Source organism: Sarcophilus harrisii, chromosome 6 (genome assembly GCF_902635505.1).
Source record: "Sarcophilus harrisii chromosome 6, mSarHar1.11, whole genome shotgun sequence".
NCBI lineage: Eukaryota > Metazoa > Chordata > Mammalia > Dasyuromorphia > Dasyuridae > Sarcophilus > Sarcophilus harrisii.
In genome coordinates this window covers 174,621,928-174,646,074 of record NC_045431.1, presented here as the reverse complement: position 1 = coordinate 174,646,074, position 24,147 = coordinate 174,621,928, and the positions used below count along the sequence as shown (strand labels likewise).

Sequence of the window (24,147 nt, the reverse complement as noted above, 5' to 3'; positions counted from 1 at the left end):
ATTATTTTTTTTTAAAGATAGGGATTCATTTAGAATTTAAAAGGAAGACAGTGTTGGAGATTATCAAGTGAGTAAAAACAGAAGAAACAAACCTAAAGGATGAAGTTTTAAGAAACATTTTATTAAAAGATTTTTACCAAAGTAGAATACTGTTCAAAGTGTTTGAACTTGCACTCCTAACTCCTACTAAATTATTATTATTATTTTTTAGAATATGACAAAATGGATACTTGTATAATTGTGGAGAGGAGAGAATATATAGTTTATTAAAATCACTTTTACATGGAAATTTGTAGTTAAATATATCAAATGTTTAAAGAGTAACTGATGCCTGTTGTGTAAATTATCCCCCAAATCGACACAAATATGATCAATTCATTATCAGATCAAACAAACAACAGATGCTATTTTGTGAATTGATAAAAGTTGACATTATTCAGCTCTTCCCATGAGAGAAGTAAGTTCTGATATCTAAACTAGGGAAAGATAAAATAGAGAAAGAGAACAAAAGACCAATATTACTAAAGAACATTTTTGCAAAAAGTTGAAATAAAATATTACCCAAATACTAGACGTATCATGCACACGTTATAATTATATGAGATGCAAAAGTGATTCATTAATAGAAAAACAAGCAACATGATCCTATTAAAACAAGCCATCATGCTAAGCAATTATGTGTTTAAGTTCAAATAAAAAGCTTTTGAGAAAATGCAACATTCATTTAGACTAAAAAACAAGAACAATAAAGTACCAATCATAGGTTGAAAGGACCATTAAAATTATGTTAAAATCATGTAGCTCAAACCAAAGCTAACTTTGTTTGCAATAAACTGGAAGCTTTCACCATAAATATAGTATATAATTCTAGAATTGCCAGAGAAAGCAACTAAATACATAAATCTAGGCAATTTTTTTTAGATCTGCTTTCTCTGACCTCTTTTGTTTGATTTGTTAGAAGAGTTGGACTTCAGGGAAGGGTTGGGAAGGCAAAAATATGAAAATATATGTGTTGTAAACATAAAATATACCAATAAACTTCTTTAAAAATAAGAATCTGAAAGGATATCTTTCTTTTTTCATTCTCTTGCCTGTTAATATGAATGATCTAATGATGGGGAGTTAAGGGACCAAGGAAAAAGGAAGAGTTTCTACCTACTTTAGATGCAATCCTTGTTAGCCATCAAATTCATACATGTAGCTATTTCCCTTGAATTATATATTATGTTTGGAAATTGTTTTCACTTCTCTCATAGCTCCTGCTAGAAGTCATTGTATTCTAGCCTACCCCTTCCTTTCATAATCCTTCTACTCTTTCTGATTTCCTTGCTATTATTACTCTTCTAGATTTGTGATTAAATAATTAGGGCTAGAAGTGACCTTAGATACTATCTAAATAGTCTGATCCCTTGACTTTATTTTTTCTTTATATTTATTTATTTTTCTCAAATAAAAAGAATTCCTTCACAATTTTCCTTCTTCATTTAAAAACAAAACAAAACCTTTGTGAGAAATATGCATAATCAAGGGGGAAAATTCTGCATTGCTCATGTGAAAGAAATCTATTCTGTATTCTGAAATCACATCTTTAACAGAACATGTGACTCACTTCTGTTTAAAGACAGGGAAACTGAGGCTCAAAGATGGAAGAGGACTTGGTCATTTCTGGTGCTTCTATTTCTTTGGTGTCTGATTTTTCTAACTGGCATGTTATTACTGGAAGCAGCCTGAGTCAGGGGTATGAGTGCTTGATTTGAAGTCAGAACACTTGGGCTTCTATAATACTGATCCTTTGTGTGACATTAGGCAAGTCTCTTTCCTTCTCTAGGCCTCTTTTCCTATCTTTAATATGATAGGTGAATCATACCATTTTCAAGGTCCTATTAATATTAATAGCTATTTTTACTCTTACTGGGTCATCCTTAACTTTTTTTAAGCCTTTTAATGAGAATGGACTTTAAGGGGTGCTTTTGGTCTTGGATAAGGCAATATTCTTCTGTCATCTTCCCCCATCTTTTTTTTCCTCTGCTCTCTCTCAGTCTTCTTCCCTGTTTTCCCTCTCTGTCCCTTTCTTTTCTTCACCTTGACTCTTTCCCAATTCCCTATTCTTTCTCTCCCATTCCTTTTTTCTTCCCATTTCTGCCATTCTCCTTCCCTATGTCCCCCCTTCTCCATTCTGTCTTCTCCTCTTTGTTTCCCTCTTTCTTTTCTTTCCCTTCCTTTTTCTCCTTGAACCTTCTTCCTCACTCCCTTCTTACTTTTTTTTTCTATCTCTCCCTTTTCTCTCCCCCCCCCCATTTCCTTGTCCTTTCTTTTCTCTCCCTTCCTCTTTCTTAAACCCAGTCTCTCTTTTCCTTCTTTCTTGGCCTTTCTCCATTTCTTTGCTTTCCCCATGTCTTTTCTTCTTCAGCCTTCCTTGTCTCTTTTCCCCACTTTCTTCCTCTTATCTTTTCCTTCTGTTCTCTCCCAATCTCCTCTCTTTTGTATAAGAGAAAAGGCTTCTAGGTGTCAGGTATCTGTCCATTCATCTTGGTTGTTATCTCTCCAAGAGGCTCCTTGGCTAGGGATCATCAATTCTATGCCAGGACCAGATGGGGGTCCATAAGTTCATAAATCTAGAGTTGAAAGGGCCATCTAGTCCAACCCCTTATTTCACTGATGAGAAAATGGAAGAAATAGATAAGAAAGTCAATAAGTGTCTGAGGTGGGATTTGAATTTGGATCTTATTAACTTCCAGTGATTTCCATTTGACTTCCAATTTCAAAGTTCTCTGTACTACACTTTGGTTTATTTACAGGAACTTATGATGATTACCTCTTTTATCTTGACCTTCATTCTTCTTGAGCCTTTTCTGTGGATCTCATGATTGCTCAGACTCAATTAGTCAGTAAGCATTTATCAAAACCTTGCATGTACCAGACACTGTGCCAAATATTGTGGATACAAAGAAAGACATATAACAATGTTTGCTTTTAAGGAGCTCACTGATGGGGAAGACAACATGCAAACAACTATGTCCAGCCAAATGAAATGCAGGATGAAATGGAGAGAGTCAATGGAGAGAAGATGAAGAGGGATTGGATAGAGCTTTCTGTAGAAGATGGGATTTTTGCTGGATCTTGAGGCAGGCCAGGGTATCCAAGAGACAGAAGAACAGGATAGGATTTCAGGCCAGGGGGATAGTCAGAAAATATATCTGGAGTTGGGAGATAGTGTCTTGTACAAGAAACAGCAAGGAGGCCCTTGCCACTGGATCTCAGCAGATCTTTATCAACCCCCGTGGGTGGATCCAAGATAGGCAGAGTAAAGTGAGCAGTTTTGCCTTGTTTTCCCAACATTTCTTCCTAAATCTTTATCAATTCTGTTCATCACCACAGGCAAAAGAATTGGTTATATCTCTCTGGATAATGTTGAATGACGCTACATGTGAGCATCTTGTTTAGTGGAGAGTGGAGAGCTTCTCTGTGATAGAAATTGCAGCTTTCATAGATATTAAAGTTCATTTGTGAGTTAGGAGTCTTCCTATCCATCTTTGCTGAAGCCTCTTTTAAGTCTAAGCTGCAAATGTTGTCTGTTATGGCCTTTAGCTAAGCACTATTTTTACTGACCTTCCATTGACTGTGGAATCATTAAATCTGAGATTTTTTTTTTTTTTTTTTTTTTTTTTTTTTTTTTTTTTTGTTTTTTTTTTTTTTTTTTTTTTTTTTTTTTTTGCTTTCCCATTTTCTTTTCCTGGGGTATCTCTGAGCATGGCCCATTTGCTATGGATAACTTTGGTTGGCCAGATCCCATAATTCCTCATTGCCTTTTTCTGTTTTGTAGAGTACCCCACTAGAATATCAATGTCAACAGAAGGGACCAATACTTCTTCATGTAAGTACTCAATCACTCCATTAACTGGCTTTTACCATATTTTTGTGATGACTTTCAAGCACTTTTAAAGTTCACCTCCATGGCAATTCCAATTCGAATGCCCTATTATAGAATTTGAAGGATTTTGGAAATGGTAGAGATAGATGGTTTAGAATTATATTTCCTTCTGTACTCTTTTCTAATGAGTATGTATGAATATAATTAAATGGAAACTTTCTTCATGTGCATGGTTGATAGATTGGAACAGTGGCCTTCAGATCTGGAAACTCATTGCTCTGGAAAATGTCCTCTTGTCAAAAATCAAAGAACTTGTCAGGACCAGTATTCGACTCAGTTCCAGGCACATGATTGACTTTATTTGACTTGAATGAGTTGGATTTCAGCTTCTTTCAAAGCCTAACTTCATTACCTGAGATGTGCTATATAAATAATTCCATGATTTGGTAGCTCTGCCATTTTTCTACTTCTAGTGTGCCATATATGAGATAGATAAATGACAGATAGATGCTCATATTTCAGATTTGATAGATAGCAACTAGTTGCTCTATTCCTGGCCACAATTTTATTTTTTACCTTTTTAATGTGAAATGGGTCCTGTAAGGATAGTGTTACTATGAAATGGATTGTTGCTCTTAGCTTGATACTAGGGGAGCTGATAAGCTTAGGAAGGTCTTGGGGCAGTTAGGTGGTATAGTGGATAGAGCACCAGTCCTGAAGTTAGGAGGACCTTAGTTCAAATCTACTCTCAGACACTTAATACTTCCTAACTGTGTGACCCGGGACAAGTCATTTAATCCTGATTGCCTCAGCCAAAAAAAAAAAAAAAAAATAGGAAAGTCTAGCAAAAACTTCTTGATGCTTATCAGGAAGATGAACAATATAGGGCTGGTGAGGTACAGATTCCAAAGGAAGTGTTGGAGCAGTCTACCAGACCTCTGGGAAAGAGTTCTGTAATTACAGCCTCTGCCAGTTTTCAGGTAACTATTTAAAACTGGAAACTATGCTCAGTTTGATAAACTTTGCATAATTAAATATAAACAACTCTTTTCAGAATCAACCAAAATATGAGAAAAACACAAATACATTTTAAGCTATATACATGTATGTGTACACACACAGGCAAACATTTTCTTATATGTATGGATATGTATACACATACATTTTATATATGAAAAGAAGACTCATTTGCCGAAAACTCCATTTCGAAACTCCATGCCGAAAACTCATTAAAGAGTGATGAAGCAATGTGATGTAATAGAGAGCTAGCCTTGGCTCCAGGAAAGCTTGAATCCAGATCTTAGCTTATATATATATATATATATATATATATATATATATATATAGGCAGCGAGACCCTGGGCAAGCTGCTTACTTTTAAAATATTATTTTTTTATGAGCCAGGGACTATGGTAAACTCAGATGAAAATTAAATAGTCCCTACCCTTAAGAAGCTTGCATTCTTTTGAGAAGAAAACAGCATATACATAGAAAATTAAAATACATAGTTCAAATTAATTGCCAGGGAGCACTGAGGACTCATAACTAAGAGGCTCAGGTAAGCTATTAGAAATATAGTTGAATATGAAAGAGTGGAGAAGATGGGGCATTTCAGGCATGAGAAAGAATCTAGAAGGGAAAAAAAAACTACCATCAAAGTGGGAGATGTATATTGGTGGTTATTAGCAGACAGTAGTCACTTCAGGAGAAAAGAGAAGGCATGGAACAGGCATGATGGAAATGGGATTCTGCATACAAAGTCCCTGCATCTTTACCAAGACCAGAGAAATACAGTTCCCCACCTGTATTTTAGCATCAAGATCAGTTGTTGAAATCAATCTGAATTTGACTTGCCTTTTATTATTATTTTCATTTACATTTTTGTAGTAATTCCTGGCTCTACTTACTTCACTCAGCTTGAGCTCCCAAAAGCCTTCTTATAACTCCTGAATTCTTCATATTCAGCATTTCTTATGACACAAGAGTATTACATTGCATTCATAATTTGCCCAGTTCATTTATAATCATGTTCTTTCTATTTTTTAGGTTACTATTATAAAACCTTATGCCATAAGCATTTTCATATATGCAGTATTTCTCGGTTTTTGAACTGTTTAGACTATCTACCTAGGAAGGGGGGGTATTACTTGGTCAAGGGATGTGGATGGTTCAGTGACTTTTTTCATGCATTTCCCAATTGTTTTCTATTATGGTTGAGCTGATTTACTATTCCACCATTAGTAAATTAGGGCCCTGTCTTCCCTCAACACATCCAATGCTGACTATTGGTTTTTTTTTTAATCATATTTGTAAATTTAATGGATATTGAGGGAAAATCTCAGCTCTTCTAATTTGTGTTTGTCAGTGATTTGAGGTCTTTTTCTTTTTTTTAAAATATGTATGCATCTCTTCATTTTGAAAATCATGCTTGTCTTAGACCACATAATATAATTAGTAGCAACAACAACAATAACTAACATTTCTATTGTGCTTAGAATGTATTAAACACTATGCTAAGTGCTTTAGAATTATTATCCCTTTGATCCTTACAACAACCCTGCAAAATGGTGTCATTATTACCCCCATTTTAGAATAGAGGAAACTAGGACAAACAAGTTAAAGGACTTGCCTGGAGTGAAACAACTAATAAGTGTCCATATCCAGATTTGTACTCAAGCCTTCCTGACTCCAGATTCAGCATTCTGTTCACTATGCCAAAATTCCCTATATATCTTATATAGAAAACTTTTACCAAATGTTGAATACAGTTTTTTTCCCTCTACTCAACAATTTCCCTTATGAAAAAAAAATTCAAAATGTTTTTATGGATTTGTTTTTTTGGTCTCCCCTGTTTATTGTTTTTGCTTCAAAATTTTCCCCTTTGCCCTATTTCTGAAAAATATTTTCTTTCATATAATTTTTTAACATAAAATAAAAATATATCTTTAAATTTTATTTTTAAAATATGTATATTTGTTTTATATGATATAGGTTTAGTATATATTTCTATTTAAAAATATCTCTGTATCCATATGTATGTGCATGTTTTCATGTCTATATTTATACCTTTATGTATTTATTTATCCACATGTAGATCTATGAGGCAGCTAATTGGCATGGTGAATAGAGTAGTGAGCCTAAATTCTGGAAGACCTGAATTCAAATCTAGCCTCAGACATTTAATTAGCTGTATCACCTTGAACAAGTCTCTAAACATTGTTTGCCTCAGTTCCCTTATTGCTAAAATGATCTGGAAAAAGAATTGGCAAAATACTCCAGTATTTTTGCCAAGAAAACCCCAAATGGGGGAAACAAAGAGTCAGACATGATTGAAAACAACTAAACAACAACATATGCATATGTGTATATATCTCTATCTCTTTCCACCAATCTGTCAAGATTAGTTAAGCACCATTTGGAGTTTATTATAGAATATCTTGATTGGTCCAATTTCTCCTAATTTGACACTCATCTGACCCTAGTCCTTCTCCCAAGGTAGCATCACTGTAGCTGTGGGTATGTGATGTGAGTATAGTATTCAGGCCAAAGATTTATCTTGCATATCTGACCATTCTTGTGATAGGTCCCATATTCTTACCTGTATCACCTTCTAACTTATCTAACCCATTTGCCTGGTTATCTACATAGATTCAGGCTACCTGGCACAGTTAGCTAAATTTATGGCAATCAGAGAGACTATTTCTCCTTCTCTGTTCTGTTATTTTGATTCTGTGAACCTCTCCAAGATGACAACCTTAATATTCTGTGTGGTTTATATTTGAGTGGTGGCTTTGTGCATATTTCCTAGTTAGTGTCTGAATTATAGTCCATTTGCATTGTGATATCTATTGGGCATTTATTTGATTTTATAAAGTGCTTAATATTTGGAACCAAGTCATAGAATTTCTCCTTGCCACCTTGTTTGATATGAATTGCCCCTGCAGGATTTAGTGAATAAAGTGATTTAGTCTCCTGAAACTGGAACTCTTCCTTTCTTCATTAACAGAAGTGATGGACATTGTTCTTAAGCACATCTGAGCAGTTATGAAAGGGAAATCACATTTCTCTTGTTTTGTCCTAGCTGTAGATACCCAAAATGGATCTCTTACACTATAAGTCTATTCACTGTGTGAAATCTAACTCCTTCCTCTCACTCCAGTAGCATGGATATGCCTGAAATGTCTATATTTACTTATTTAAAACAAAGGAGAGTAATTTCCTCTGGGGATTATAAATACATTTTTTTTTTTTTTGGTGCTGAATTTATACATCAATCCTTCTAGCTTCTTGGTGTGTGTATTTGTGTGTGTGTGTGTCTGCCTGTATGTGTATGTGTGTGTATTGAAGGAGAAAGATCATGGTTTTCAGGAAATTTTAAAGTGAATCTAACTCAGAATTTTTAATGCTGTTGGGCTGTTAATTTAAACGTTTTATCTTCAATCTGAAATCAGCAGCTTTAATTCCTTTTGATACTGCTGCTTTTCAGAATATCTAATTCTTTCCATTTCTCACACAAAACCTTCCTTAATTTGCCCATGTATTAGTGCTCTCTTTCTCCCACCTCTTTCCATATTGTATAAGACTTAATGCATATTTCATTATTTACATAGTTTATCCCTTCCTTAGAATATAAGCTCCCCATGGACAGTGATTAATTTTTTTTCATCCTTAGTACTTAGCACAGGTTTCCCCCCCCCCCCCCCCATAGGAATAGTTTAATATTTGTTGAACTGAATATATGTTACTGCAATCTCCATCAATGCCCTTTATTGTTTCTTGAGTGGTGATATAGAATAAACATGCAGACTAGATTTTTGGAAGGTTTGCCATTTGTATTTCCTGATATTCAATCCTGAAAAGGTTTACCAAAATCATATTGAATGGAATTTTGAAGGGAGCTTTATTTATTTTTAGCAGAGTAGTTAACCTGGAAAAGGATAGCTAACCTATATCTTACCCTTCAAATTCCAGTTGCCTCTGGAAATCTGCTCTGATTCTGCCAACCTAATCTTAAATTTTATTTAAAACCGATATGATCAAATTAACCAATTTTATTAGCGAGACATTGTAGAAAGGAAACATTTTTAAACTCAGATTCAGATTTTTTTTCTCCTTAAATGTAGATGTGCAAAGTACCTTCTTTCATTCTTCTTAATTTTAAAAAGTGATGTTACATATATAAATACATACATACATACATACACACATATATGTAAGATTATTTATCCCTTTGGAACTTACTATGGTGAATATTGTATAGAATGCTAGTTGCAATCTGTTTTCTCCAAGATCACTTTCTTAGATTTCTGAGCAGGTTTAATTTTTTTTTTTCCAAATAGGCTGTCCTTATCACAATAGTAGCTGTCCTTGAATTTACTGAACACTTTATTGCTATGTTCAATTGCTTCTGCATCTTATTATTGAAGATGCATTATAAAGGAGGTGATCTAAATAGTTTTCCAACAGTAATTGACAGTCCCCTCTTAGACTTGGTAACTCTAACCCCCCCAAGAAAAAAAAAACACAAAACAACTTAAAGAAAAATCAGGCATATCTGTGAGGTCATTGTTTTGATTCTACTCAAGAAAAGCAAACCAATTGGCTGTTAATTAATGATGTTGATACCTTTCAGACCAGGTCTTGTTGGATATATTAGCAAGTTTATGACATTGAAAGCTGCAATTTTTTTTTTTTTTTTTGCCCACTTTACTGATGGGCATGACTCCTGGGAATTTTCCTAAATAATTTTGAACTAAAAAAAAATTATATTTCAATTTTTTTTTTTTTTGTCAATGGCAAATAGTGATGGCTGTCACCCTTGGGGAGCTGCTTCTATTCTAATTGGATACAAATTGGGTTTTGAAGATTTCTGTGAACATGTTGTGGGTAGAGAGAATCAGAAGACTGCAACTTGCACATAGGCAAAAAAATCACCAGATGTCCTGCAGAAATAAGAGTAATTAAAAAAAAAAAACAACTATCACCCAATATATGCAGCCTTGTCTTGCTTATTCCTTGGGAAGAGAATTGTAGACTGGGATAACAGAGCTGTTACTCCTAAACCTTGGGTGCTGTCTTTGTGATTGGTGCTCATTGTCATTAATATATTATTGGTAGACAGCACCAAGCACTATAAATATTAGAAAGACCATGCCTATCTTGGTAAATTTGTATGGGCATCTGTGAAAGATGTATACCTTTATTTTTCTTTTTCAGAAATAGCTGCATACTTAAGAAAGTGCTATGGGTCTTTGTTCACCTTTACAGGTCTTATGTTTCTCATGTGTCCTCACATTCCCAGATGAGCCACTTGAATGCTCCAAATCCTGCCTCAGTCACTTTCTTAGCTATGTGATCATGGGCAACCCATTTAAGTTTTCTAAGCCTCAGGTTCTTCTTTTGTAAAATGTGCATATGCATTATAATATTTGTAATCCCAGCTTGATATAATGGCCTTGCTATTGGAGTCCAAAGACCTACTTCTAAATGTTTCTACTTCCTACTATTTGCCCTCCTCACTTGAAGAATTCAGTGACATTACACAATCTCTAAGATCCTCCTAAGCTTTAAACCCTGTGTTACCAATTCACCAACTTTCTCTAGTTCTTAATTTTATCTCTAATATTTAAAAATGTCTGGAACAGTATTATATCCCTTTTGGCTCAAGAAGATAGTTATCTTTTTAAGGGAGGGTGGGGATGTGGATGCAATTAGTATCTTTGCTCATATTGCCATTATATTCTCTGAAGAAAACCAAGTTTGTGGAAAGGGTTGTTTTTAAATTTGTTGCTAATATTTACACATATTTAATTCTCCTGGGAAATCCCTTCCATAGTTTCATTCTTCTTAAATGTGATATATTAATCAAATTGACAGATGACACCTACCTGGAAGATAGAGCTAATGTACTAGTAGCATCAGTATGCAAAAAAGAGATCAAAGGTACTAAATTCAATTTGAATAATTTTTAAGTCTCACACTCTGATTGAAAAATCAATATCATAGGCATAGGATAGAAATAGCATGATTAGACATTTGTTTGCCTTTAAAAATATCTGACAAATTTAGTAGCCTGTAAATTCAACATGAGGTGGCTGCCAGGAATGAAAAAATACAAGTTTGGATTTCACTAAAAAGGGCAGGAGTTCCAGGAACAGTGAAGTGATAGTTCCTCTGTCCTCTACCCTTGTTATATACTTGTCCAATACTCATTGAAGTATTGTATTCAGTTTGAAGTGGCTCAGTATGGAAAGGATATTGATAAGATGAAGAGAGTCAAGGGAAGAGTCTCTAGGATGTTGAAGGGCCATGGGTTATTGAAATGTTACCATATAATATATAATTTGTTACCATATTGTTACAAGGATCTGTTGAAGGAATGTGATATTCAGCCTAGAGAAGAACCATAAGGGGTATTGATAATTTTATTCAAGTATTTGGATCTCTCTCAAATGGAAGAGATTTTAGTCTTGCTTTGCTTTGCCCCAGAAGCAGTATCAGGAGTAATGAGTGGAAGCTTCAAAGAAACAAATTTAGGTTTAATGTCAGGAAAAATCAATAACTTCCTAACAAGTTAGAAAGAGGTTTCCTTAAGAGCTATTGAGTTTCCCTTCCTTGCAGATCTTACTGCAGTTCTTATTTGGGAATTATGTCATGGTGAGCATTCCTTTTCCAGTATGTATTGGATTGCATGAACTCTGAAATTCCTTCTAACTCTTGGATCCTGGGAATTTGAATAGAAGGAGCAAAGAAGTTCTATCATATTTAGATACTGCAGTATATATTCCTAACTCATCCAGAAAGCTAACACAGTTAAGGAAATATTAATTATTAAAATATAAAATACTCGGATTTATTAGATTTTGGTTCTATTCTCTTGAAGTGCAGATGCCAAGGGAAATAGATAATTGTCCACAAATTCCTGCTGTATAAGGACTGCTTATCTATGAGAAATGAATATGTACTAAGGAAAACATACACAAAAACCAATGTTTGACCTTCTCTATATTAATAGCATGGGGTAATCATTGCTATAAAAATCAAAAATAGACCCTTTATGTAGTGAAAAAAATACCATTCTCATATATAAAATTATTAATCTGTATTCAGTCAAATGGATACCAACCAAATTATTGTGAATAAATGTTCTGTGAATGAGGAATTTTTTTCCATTCAAGTCCTTCCTATATGTACTCATTCCAGTCATCTCTTTCCTGACTACTCTCATCCACCATGGCTATGAATCTCAACAAAGGAAGGAAAATTCAACCTTGTCAGATAGTATATTTTTATGATTGAGGAAGATGTGAAATCAAATGAAACCTATGTGACTCTCCTAAGGAAATTCATTTTTAAAAATGATCTCAGGAGGCTTGTGCTTTTTTTTTTTTTTTTTTTTTTTTTTAAACAAATGCTTCATGTTTTCCTTTGGTTCACACGCTGGAATATTACTGTGTTACATTTTCATATTTTTTTTTTAGTTTAGCCTCACTAATGCTGCAATAGACAAAGACTGTTTTGTTTAGACCTTCCTAAAGTCATCTGTAAGAATTTTTTAAAAAATACCTTAAAATGAGCATGTTGTGTGTAATTTAGGATGAATAGGTTATGTGTGCAGGAGAATGACTTTATATGTATAAATGAGAATCTGTGTGACAGTGAGATAAGCCAGCAGAAGGATTTGGGTCACATAAGGGCATATGGAGACCTTTTAAAATGTGTTTACTGTGCAGGTAAAGAGCATTAAGATCTAAAAACTGTTCATCTCCCTTGCAGTAAAATACCTTTAAAAAAAATCAACACAGCTGCTACTCTGTAGGCTCCCACGGGAGAAGTAAGGATGCAAAAGGAAAGTTAATGTTCATTTTGGAAAGCCAATGGCCTTATTTTGCAAGGGCAAAAAGAAGTTACTTGAAATCTTGATAGAAAGGTTGCCTTGTGAGAATTTTATACTCTTGATATAATTATTACAAAATATTCTGAGGGAACCTTTTCTAATAGGTGCTGTCCTGATCTGTGGTGCTAAAAGGTCTCTTTAGGGCAGGGTCTTAATGACATTGTGTTGCCAATTAGGTTGCATTAATTGATGAGTATGAGAGACAGAATTGCTCTGAAATACATAGATGAAATGTCTCTTAGTGTTACCTAAAGAAATTAGAGATGATTACTTCTATCTTTTAGATCTGGCCTGCTTCACAGAAGGGGTCTGTTCTTTGAGCTTTATGTGGGGATTTTTTAATTTAGTGAGCTCAGTAAAGAAAGATAGAAACAAATGTCATTGTTTGCATTTCAGTAGGTGAAAAGCCTCAGTGCCAGAGTCATGTTTGTCAGGTACCTGAAGCTATTTGGACTACTAGGAATGTCTGTGGGAGTTTGAAGGAGGAGAGAGACTACCATAAGGTCTCCTGAATATTTCAGTTGAAGAAATGGAAAGTCCAGTGGATTGAAGAACAGATCAGCTGAAGAAATGGAAAGTCCAGTGGACTGAAGAACAGATAGATGTGAACATACCATATCGGCTTTCAAATATAAATGACGTGTTTTTCTAGCACTAAATAAAATAGTATAATAGTGGAAGGAAATACTGAGTCTAAAGATCAATCGCCAACTATGACACTTGGCCACTTGTGTGATCTTGGGAAGTCTCTTCCCTTTCCCTCCTTAGGCTTTGATGTTGTCCTCTATGAAATGAGGGAGTTGGTCCAGCTGATCTCAATGGTCCTTCCTCAACACTAAATCTTCTGACTTGGCAAAAATATCCTTTAGTAAGAACATTAACTATTTGGAGAAGTACAAATGATTCTTTCCTTGAATAGTCTCATTGTTTTCTCAATTGACCTATTTGGTCTGTTTTGATTTTGTTTGTAAGAAGGAAAACCACATCTCTGTCTCCTGCTGTCCTTGTGTCTGCCTCAGGCTTGGTAAGTCAGGAAGAACTGGCAGTGCTTAAATGGAAAGCAGAGTCCTTCTGGCATGTCTTTCAGTCCTGTTTGAGGCTTTTGGCATGTCAGCCATTGATCTGTAGTATTATAATAGTGCTGGATATAAGTACAAATGGTTATCTGATGTTCATGTCTAAAGGTTTCCTTTCCCCTCCTCCCAGAAACCCAAGGGCAAACATAATGATTTTTTTATGAGTCAACAAAAAAACCAACTTGTCATATACTATGAAGGGCAGATGATAGGGTATAGTATGCTAGCATTATCCCCTGTTACTGACACCCTGGGCTTGATATTTCGATCTGCTTTCTGTTCCATTGACCCAATTTTTGGGCTCTGGGAGACTACATCACAACTTGATCTTCCTATGACAATGAAAACAAAGCACAGATGTAAAAGGAAGTTTTACAGCACTAGTTGAGACTCAGGATTTTTCAGTTAGCAATATGTGACTGGAAGTCATTTCATTCAGATACTGACATTTTACAGAAGAGGAAACTAAGGCCCAGAAAAATTAAATTTATTTAAGGTTTTACACACACACACACACACACACACACACACACACACACACACAGTGGAAGAATTAGGATTCACAGTCAGGTTCTCTACTTCCACTGCCTATACTTTTCCCACTGCACTGTGATCTTTCCTTCTTCTCACTTTAATCATCCATAGCTATAGTGATCTTGAAACTGTGACCAATACCATGCTGTTTCTTTGTAAATATTTCCTTTCACTCAAACACAGGTTAGCCACCTACTTTGAGTAGAACTTTATTATAGTCACTAGCTAGACAAAGATGTTAGTCTCTGATCTTTAGGAATTCCATTCCAGAGCCATTTATGAATGCATAAATATATGATCAGTTGGGAAGGGAATTTCAGAGAGTTTTTAAAGGGATTCCAGAGAGTTTGTCATTAAAACTGGCATTTATATAATTGTCCAAAATTTGTAAATCACTCTATCGATGTGGATTGAGTCTGTGACAAATATCATTATCCCCATTTTACAGATGAGAAAAAAGGTTTAGAAAAGTTAGAGTCTCTTGCCCACAATGGTACAACAGAAATGTATCAGGGGCATTTATTAGATCTGAATATCTTCAATTCTAAATCTAATGTACTATTCACTAACCCACACTGCCTTTTTATATATTTTGATACTTGATCTAAACTTTGAATGAAGCTAGAGATTCTAAAAGCTAAGATTAAAAAAAAAAAAAAGATTGAATTCCAGCCTTGGTAGGCAACCTGAAAGTCAGGGAATAATTAGGAGATGAATTCAGCTAGAATAGAATACACAAACCTAGATAGTAGGCAATCTCTGAAAAATATATAGTAGGGTCAAAGAATTTTAGAATTTAAAGAAACAACTATTTCATTATCAGCTATCAACTCACCTTTGAAAAGATTCCCCACTATAATGAAACCAGGTAATAGTGGTCATATAGTCTGGACTTGAAGACCTTCATTGAGGAATGAAATTAGTCATTTTTTACTAGCGGTCTGAGTGGTCAGAGATATGAGTGGTTTGCCATGTCCTTCTCTGGCTCATTTTACAGATGAGGAAACAGAGGCAAACAAGATGAAGTGGCTATTGAGCTAGTGAATGCTTAAGACCAGATTTGAATTCAGGTCTTCCTATCTACTGCTCTATCTGCCTCTGAAAAGGAACCCACATCTTAATTCAGTCCACTCTACTTTTGAACAGCTTTCATAGTTTGAAAGGGTTTTGTTTTTGTCTCTGATATCAAGACCAAGTTGAACTCTTTGCCACTTGTGCCCATTGCTGCAGGGTCTGACCTCTGGAGCTAAACAGAAAAAAGTCTAAATCCTCTTCAATATATTAGCTATCTAGACACTTAAATACAGTTCTCTTGTCTATTCTAAGACTCATCTTCTTTAAGCTAAGCCTTTACAAGTACTTGAACCTACAGATCAGAGATGGTGCAAAATATTTGAGATCAGGGACCCAGATAACTTAGTGAAGTCAGTAAACAGAAGATCTGAAAGTTTTGTTGGAAATAAAAACAAATGCCTGTTCTTCCTTCTGGTTTAGTGTTAAAGTTATGGAAAAAGAACTTCTTAACATTGCAGAATGACTAGAGAAACAAGGTCTTCCCGATGGAGCCAGGTTTCCATGAGCATTAAACAATGGGAAGAATGGGAGAAAGGCAAGATCTAGTACAGGATTTTTTACTTGATTCCTCTATTTTCAGGGCTTAATTCTTTTTCATCTTGGAATGGTTTGGCATTGCTTTTGATTGCTGATGAGTGCCAGAGTTGGACAGGGTGAGTGGTACAGTTGAAATGTCCATCCACTGTATCCATATCAACAATGTATAGAATGGCCTTTGTTAAACTACAGGAGCCTTGAGAATTCAGATGTCATTTCCTCTTATTGGAAAGAATGGACAGGGAAAGAACCTTATGCAAGTAGTTCTCATCCTCTGTTTATCCCCAAGTTGGGGTTTTCACATGAAACAATACACAGACTTTAGATATTTGGACTGATTTTGGAGGAAAAGTTGGTATTTTGCATTTGGATAAAATGAATTTTAGTGCCTGGTATTATACTTTGCTTAATAAGTATTTATTTAAATGAATGGAGGTTTTTGTTTGTTTGTTTTTAAAAGAAAATCTTAGGAGGCAACTTAGGTGGTACAATCGATAGAACCCTGGCCTTGGAGTTAGGAGGACCTGAATTCAAATCTGTCTTCAGACACTCACTAGCTGGACAAGTGACTTAACTCTGATGTCTCTAATTATCTGGCTATCTATGTGTCTATCCGTCTATTATCTAGAACTGTTTTAGTATCAACACTGAGATTTCTGTATAGACAGGGAACTGTCTAAAAACTTTTGCCCCAAATCTCCACTTAGTTCTGTATGAATATTACCAATGACATTAGCATCAAGTTCATTGGAAGCACCAGCATGAAAAATATCACTCCCCATTCTGCTTACTGTTTATCTAGTTCTGTGTCCCTCTGGAATTCACATGATCTATGTGTATATCCTCTCTCCACATTTGTCTAAACAGAAAAAATGAAATGTATCTACAATTCTTTGAAGGAGCAAAACCCTCCGGGCAGTTCTATCATCAAAAAGCAGTTAGTTTCTGCCTAAAGTATATATGCTGATAGACAGACAAAGCCTAGAGCCTCTCAACCTCCAAGGGCATGCTGAGCATTCCTATTGCAGTCAGTGTTTGCTTTTTGAGCTTCAGAGAAGGTAATAGAGAACCAGTAGTACTTTGGCAAGCGATGTCCAAATAAGGCTGAGTGATGCAGTGGGCAAAAGACTGGATTTGGAGTTGGTCACATAAGCCGAAATCCTAGATCTGTGGCTTTAGACACTATAGCTTGCCTTGCTGATATGTAGTTTCTTCATTTGCAAAATAAGAATTCAACTCTATGATCCCTAATGTCTCTTTTAGCTACAAATCGATAAATCTACTAATAACACTCCCTATTATTATTATCATGGCAAATATTGTTAAGATAGTAGAAATGTAGAATACATGTTTTCATTTAATCTGCATTACACTTCTGAGGTAGATATTAAGGTAGGTATTACCCCCGTTTTGCAGTTAAGGAAACTGAGGCTGAGGGAGGTTAAATGACTTGCCCATTGTCATAAAACTAAAGAAGTGTCTAAAGCAGAATTTGATTTTAGGCTTTCCTAACCTTAGGTCCAATATTGTATTCATACATGCTACCAATAAAAAACATTTTTAGCAATATCCTTTAAGTTTAATTCTATCACAGTGATATTAAGCTTCTAGGCTCATTGATTCATTATATAAAAAAGAAATCCATTAGAAAGGAGGAGAAGGAATGGGCAGAGTTTCATCTGAGTTAAAGATTTCTTCATTCCTAGGTATCTGAAAAATGACAGCACTAAAATACATTTGGCAAATCAAGACTTCAGGTGGTTTTAGATATTATAAACTGAGAAATAATTTGTCCATAACATTTGGCATTTTCATCAGAACTAGCTGACAGAAGGAAAAGCTATGTTCCAAGATAAGAACATGAGGTTAGTTCTGATTAGTTGATTATTGATTTGACTAATTGCCATCAATTGCTTTTTTCTCAGAGTAGAATTTTGATTCCAAGAATGAGAACTGACATAGGAGTAATAGAACTTCCAAAAGGAAATACTCTCCTTTCTTGTAATTAGTTATTTTGGAAGTAAAACAACAGAACCCAGGAATTCATTTCTTTTTTAAAATTAAATATTTTACTTTTTCCAATTACATGTAAAAATCATTTTCATCATTTATCTTTTAAGTCTTTGAACTCCAAAATTTTCTTTCTCCCTTTTTCCCTTTTTCTCTCTCTTTCTTGCCCTGACTTGAGACAGCAAGCAATCTGATAGAGGTTATACATATATACACAATCATGTTAAACATATTTCCACATTAGTCATATTGTCAAACAGAACAATAGGGTAAAATTATGAGAAAGAAAAACAACAAAAAAAGTTAAAATAGAATGCTTTGATCTATATTCAAACTTGATAGCTCTTTATCTGGATATGGTCAGCCTTTTCTATCACATGTCCTTGGAATGGCCTTGGATCATTGTATTACTGAGAAGAGCTATATCTGTCATAGTTGGTCATCCTGCAGTGTTGCTGTTATTATGTACAATGTTCTATTGGTTTTGCTCATTGTATTCAGCATCAGTTCTTGTGAATCTTTCCAGGTTTTTCTGAGATTTACTTGCACATCACTTCTTATAGAACAATAGTATTCCATTATATTCATATACCACAAATTGTCCAGACATTCTCTAATCGATGGACATATCCTCAATTTCCATTTTTTTTTTTTGCTACCACAAAAAGAACTCCCATAAACATTTTTGTACATTTGGGTCTTTTTTCCCTTTTTAATGATCTGATACAGATTAAGTAGTAGTATTGCTGAATCAAAGGATGTGTACAATTTAATAACCCTTTGGACATAGTTTCAAATTACTCTCCAGAATGGTTAAATGAGTTCACAACTCCCTCAACAATTCATTAGTTTTCCAATTTCCCCACATCTTTTCCAACATTTAATTTTTCCTTTTCTGTCATGTTAGTTAATCTGATCATTGTGAAGTGTTAGCTCAGAGTTGTTTTAATTTGCATTTTTCTAATAAATAGGGATTTAGAACATTTTTTATGTGACCACAGATAGATTTAATTTCTTTATTTGAAAAATTCATATACTTTGCCATTTATTAATTGGGAAATTACTTGCATTTTTGCAAATTTGATTCAGTTCTCTAAGTATTTTAAAAATAAGACATTTATCAGAAACACTGGCTACAAAAATTGTTACCCAACTTTTCGCTTTCCTTCTAATCTTGTTTGCATTAGTTTTGTTTGTGCAAAATCTTTTTATTATAATGTAATCAAATTATCCATTTTTGTCTTTTATCATTTTTCTCTCTCTTGTTTAGTCATATATTTTTCCCTTTCCAATAGATCTGATAGGTAAACTATTCCTTTCTCTTTTTTTTTTTTAATTTAATAGCCTTTTATTTACAACTATTCCTTTCTCACCCAATTTATTTATGAGATCACCTTTTATGTCTAACTCATGTACCCATTTTAACCTTATCTTTGTATAGAGTGTGAGATATTGATCTATGCCTAGTTTCTGCCATATTATTTTCCAGTTTTCATTTAATATTGAGTTCTTATTCTAAAAGCTGGAGTCAAACAAAAGATTACTACAGTCATTAACTATTGTTTCTTATGTATCTATTCTATTCCACCACTCTATTTCTTAGCCAGTACCAAAACATATGTATGTATACAGAAATGGAGATTATGAATGATAGCCAGACAGGGAACCCTGAGGGAGGAGACTCACAGTAAGTCAAAGGAAAGACTATCTAAGAAAAGAGGGTAGCCACTGATATCAGATGCTCTAGAGGAGTCCAAAAGGATGAAGTTTGAGAAGATAGGTCAATTAAGAGATTAAATGAACAGCATCAAATGAGTGATACAAAGTCATCTTCCCCAAAACTGAGAAATGAATTTGAGGAAGGGTTGTAGAAACAAGAGTACATAAATTTTTCTAGCGTGTCATGTCCCCAGGATTTGATGAACTATATGTCAGGACCTGGAAACAGTGGATAGATGAGACTGTAGAGTCAATGTGAGGGAGTTCAGAAATATCGTATAGAAAAGCACTGTCATCTGAATAAAGAAAAGCATATATGTAGGGAGCCGGAACTCTGGAGAAGTACACTTGAAACAAGGTGTTAACTTAGTGGAATTGATGAGATAATGATTCTCTAGTTCACGTATATACTTAGTACTTAGCATGGTAATATAATGGTTCTCTAGTTCACACATAATCAGTATTCTGTAATGATGTAATTACAATAAGGTATGTAAGTGCTAAGAAGGACTGGAAGATAGATACTCTATCTATCTTTGACCAGCCTCGTGGTGCCTCTCATGCCTCCTGCACTAAGATCAAGACTGGGCCAGAATAAAGAATCTAGACTTTATTCTTGGGCATTCTCATGGTGCCTACTCTGCTGAGACCAAGGCCTGTCCAGAGGACCTTCAGAAAGTTAGCCCGAACATTATATATGTGATCTGAATTGTCCCATAGGAAGGAAGAGGTTCACCTTTAGGCAGGTATTCTTACTTTTTGTTCCTGACCAACTTCCAGTAGATTGAATCATAAGATCATACCTCATAAAAGCAAGGGACCTTGGAGCCCACTCAATCCTTATAGAGGCCCAGATATGTCAATTCATTTGCCCAATATCACAGAGACTTTAAGTATCAGAACTACCTATACATGATTTGAACCCAAGTCTTCTGATTTACAATTACCCTTTTTTTCCTCATTTGCTCTTGACAATTTGTGCTTAATATTTTTTTCAGTGACTTATAGGCATTCATTGGTAGTAAATGTAAATGAAGACATAAAGCTCCAAGAGCATAATAGTGCATTAGAAGACACAATTGAGCTCCTAAAAGAATTAAAATATGGACTCTATTTGATATGATGAGATTTAGCAGTCATGAATTTAGGTTTTGTATTTGAGTCATGTGTCAAAGGTTATATAGGTCCTAAATAGCAGAACTAGGACATAATGGTCCCACTTTTTCTAGGTATAGAGCAGAGGTGTGTCCACAATAAAGACCACACAATCCAGAGCAGTTGTTAACAACAGCCCCCAGGAACACATATATATTTATCTAGAGTTCGTCAAGCTGGTGGGACTAAAGTCAGGGATGGGGCAAGAGGGAGGAAACCCTGAGGACAAATTTTGCCACACCAAAATCCCTACATAAGATATCAAATTTAGAACTGAAATGAGTTTTGGAGATCTTATAAGTTAGGATAGCTTAACACTGGACTTAACCATCTTTGGAAAGCCTGTTTTGATCACCTCATCATTAGTCTTTTGATCTTGCTAAATAGTTTGGTAATGTTATATCTTCTCCCCAATAAGAACTGTTTTATTTTCATTACTGTAGCATTGGTGACTGAGTAGGTAAACACAGTAGGTACTCTTGTCTAATTGGAGTGGAGTCAAAGCTGTTCTCTTTCAATTTTCCTATTGCAGAGCTAGGGGTGAATGGTAACCAAGATGAGAAACAGATGCTCGATGTTTTTCTGCCTCTGATTGTCTAAAACCTCCAAAAGACTTTTGCCTCAACATAGCCCCAGCTGGTCCTAAAGTCTTCGTATTCTTTTATCACTACTCAAAACAGATTCTTATCAGAAGAAAAAATTTTTACAGCTGGCTTCTCAAGTGTCCATAGGTGGGTTAGGGAGAAGGGGTATGGACTTCAGGTACCGATACATTTATTTTCAAGACACACAGCTAGCAGCATTTCCTGAGGGGCAAAGCTAATCCTATTTTCCCTGCCCTGTCAACCTGGTAGAAATGTTGTCACTCACAAACAGCATGTGCCTTCATATTGCCTTATATTCTTTTGACTCTGGGAATCCTCGCTGGCACCCTCAATTATGTAATTCACCACTCCCAAGCCCTGGTGGGTTCTTATAGTTAGACTGAAAGTAAGATAGCTCTGGAAGAGGCTTCCATTGCAAGTTTTAAATTAAAAAGCCAATTGGGCAGAAAACCAATGAGCATTGCAGTATTGGCTTGATTTCGGGACTTGTACAGTTCCTTGCAGTCAAATCTTTTAAATTTGCTGTAAATGTACAAAATTTCCAAGTGCTAGGATGACACTATCCTTCATTTAGCTTTGGATTAGAAATTTTAAAAAAATAAGAAATAACCTTGCTGTGCTTGTGTTTTTGGTCGGCTCTGCTTGCTCTCCTTGTCACCTTTAGTTAGGTAACAGGTCTATTTTATACTGTTTTTTAATTCCAATACTCATAGAATCTGTGATTTCTTCATTGTGGGGAGCTGGAAAGGTGTGAACTCCCACCACTAAGGGACATCACATCTGTCTATAACTTAGTAGATCATAAAATCATCTAATCCAATCTTTGTATTTTATGGCTGTCAGTAACTAAGGAAACTAGGGCCCAGAGAGAATCAGTGTCCCAGAGGGAGTAAAGAACAGATCCAGGATTTAAATCAGTTCCTCTGACTCATTCAGATTTCTTTCCATAGCATTCTATAAATCTAAAGATGGGCAGTACTTTTCCAGAGTCACCCAGTCAGTTCAAGAGTTTGGAATTGAATCCAGATCCTTATGCTACTTCTCTGTCCATGAAGTCACATTGCCTCAGCATCGCTCACTATGAGTGAAAACACAAAACAAACAAGCAAACCAACAAAATCTCTGGGTTTCATCATGAAGGCCTGGAGTATGAAGATGGCTTGGTTTCTGCAAGGCAAAGTGAAGCCACATAGGATGAATGTAAGCTTCTTGAGGATAAGGATTATGTCTTTGTTCTTCTCATATCCCAAGCACTTAGCTCACTGAGGGGCATGTGAAGGCTTTGAAGGTTGTTTGTTTGTTTGTTTTTAAGAATTTAATTTAGATTATGACAGATTGATTTTCTGTGTGGGAAAATAGGCATAGGATGAAAATATTGCCTTCTAAAGCTGCTTTGGGAAATACGTGCAGCTGGAAGTTAAGATTTCATCAGATCCCAAAATCATACCTCTAGTTCTGGAAAGAGGCCTTGGAAAACATCAAGTCCAACCCCAATACATAAGCTGTTTATTTATTTAACAGTTGTTTATTAAATTTATAGGATATTGCTTTGGCTCAGCAGCTCAGTTAATTCCTGGGTCTCTCACCAACAAGTCTCATTGGTGAATTAAAAGGGTGTGGGGAACAGAAGAGGCACTTGGTAAGCCTGCCAGTAAGTCCTGTACTATTGACTTCAACTACAAGGGTTGAGATTGAAGGGAGCACTGGTTTTCATTTTTTGTTCAATCATTTCAGACATGTCTTATGCTTCATGACCCCTTTTGGAATGTTCTTGGCAAAGATACTGGAGTTGTTTGCCATTTCTTTTTCCAGCTCATTCCTCATATGAGGAACTGAGGCAAATAGGGTTAAGTGACTTGCTCTGGGTCACACAACTAGTAATTGTTTGAGATCTGCAAGATCTCAAACTTCCTGACTCCAAGCTTCCCTTTATCCACTGTACCACATAGCTTCTTTATCTTAAAGTTGTACTATGCAAGAATGGATGTCTGTTATTTTTTTTTTTCTGAAAGGATGGAGAGCAGAATCTTCCTTCCTTCCTCCCTCCCACCCTCCCCTCCTTCTCCTTCCCTTCCTCTCCCCCTCCCTCCTTGTTCTCTCCTTCTCTCCCTTTTTCTTTTCCTCCCTCCCTCCCTCTCTTTCTATCCTTCCTTCTCTCTTCTCCCTTTTTTCTTCTCCTTTCTTTCTATCTCTTTTCCTCACTTCTCCCTCTGTCCCTCCCCCCTTTGTTTCTTTCGTAACAAATCAAAATACTGTCTAGATCCCAAACACTGACTCCCTGATGTTTTCTGGCTTTAGTAACCCAGGAACATGAGAGCTATCAGGGTGTGGTTGGCCATGATCTGTATCAAAGGACATATTGCCATTATTGAGAAAATCACAGATCTTGGAAGTAGCAAAATGATTTTTAATTATCCTCATACTAATCCTAATAAACACAAATGAACAAATGAGTACACTCAGGGACATTGTCCCACATCTGACCATCAATCCAAACTATTTACATTTTGATGAAAGTGGAAAAATAAACAAACACAGTCTTAATAACAACCCCATTGGCTTTGCATCCCTTTGCAGTCTTATGGCTATGAATGTTTTGTTACTTTTTTTAAAAAAACCTCAGCTTCTGTAGGAACAGAGAGACATATTTGAAGGTTTGAGTAGCCTATG

At 35.4% G+C, this 24,147-nt stretch overlaps 1 protein-coding gene across 5 annotated transcripts in view; it reads left to right on the top strand.

Moving 5' to 3' along the window:
* NRG1 (neuregulin 1) overlaps positions 1 to 24,147 on the top strand; it is a 212,519-nt gene that overhangs the window by 43,954 nt on the left and 144,418 nt on the right. For 3 of the 5 annotated variants that reach the window (XM_031942694.1, XM_023505640.2, XM_031942693.1), the window contains exon 5: positions 3,824 to 3,874. The exons of the other annotated variants lie outside the window; for them this stretch is intronic. In XM_031942694.1, the coding sequence (XP_031798554.1) occupies positions 3,824 to 3,874 (51 nt within the window). The remainder of the gene's footprint in view (positions 1 to 3,823; positions 3,875 to 24,147) is intronic. 5 annotated transcript variants of the gene reach the window in all.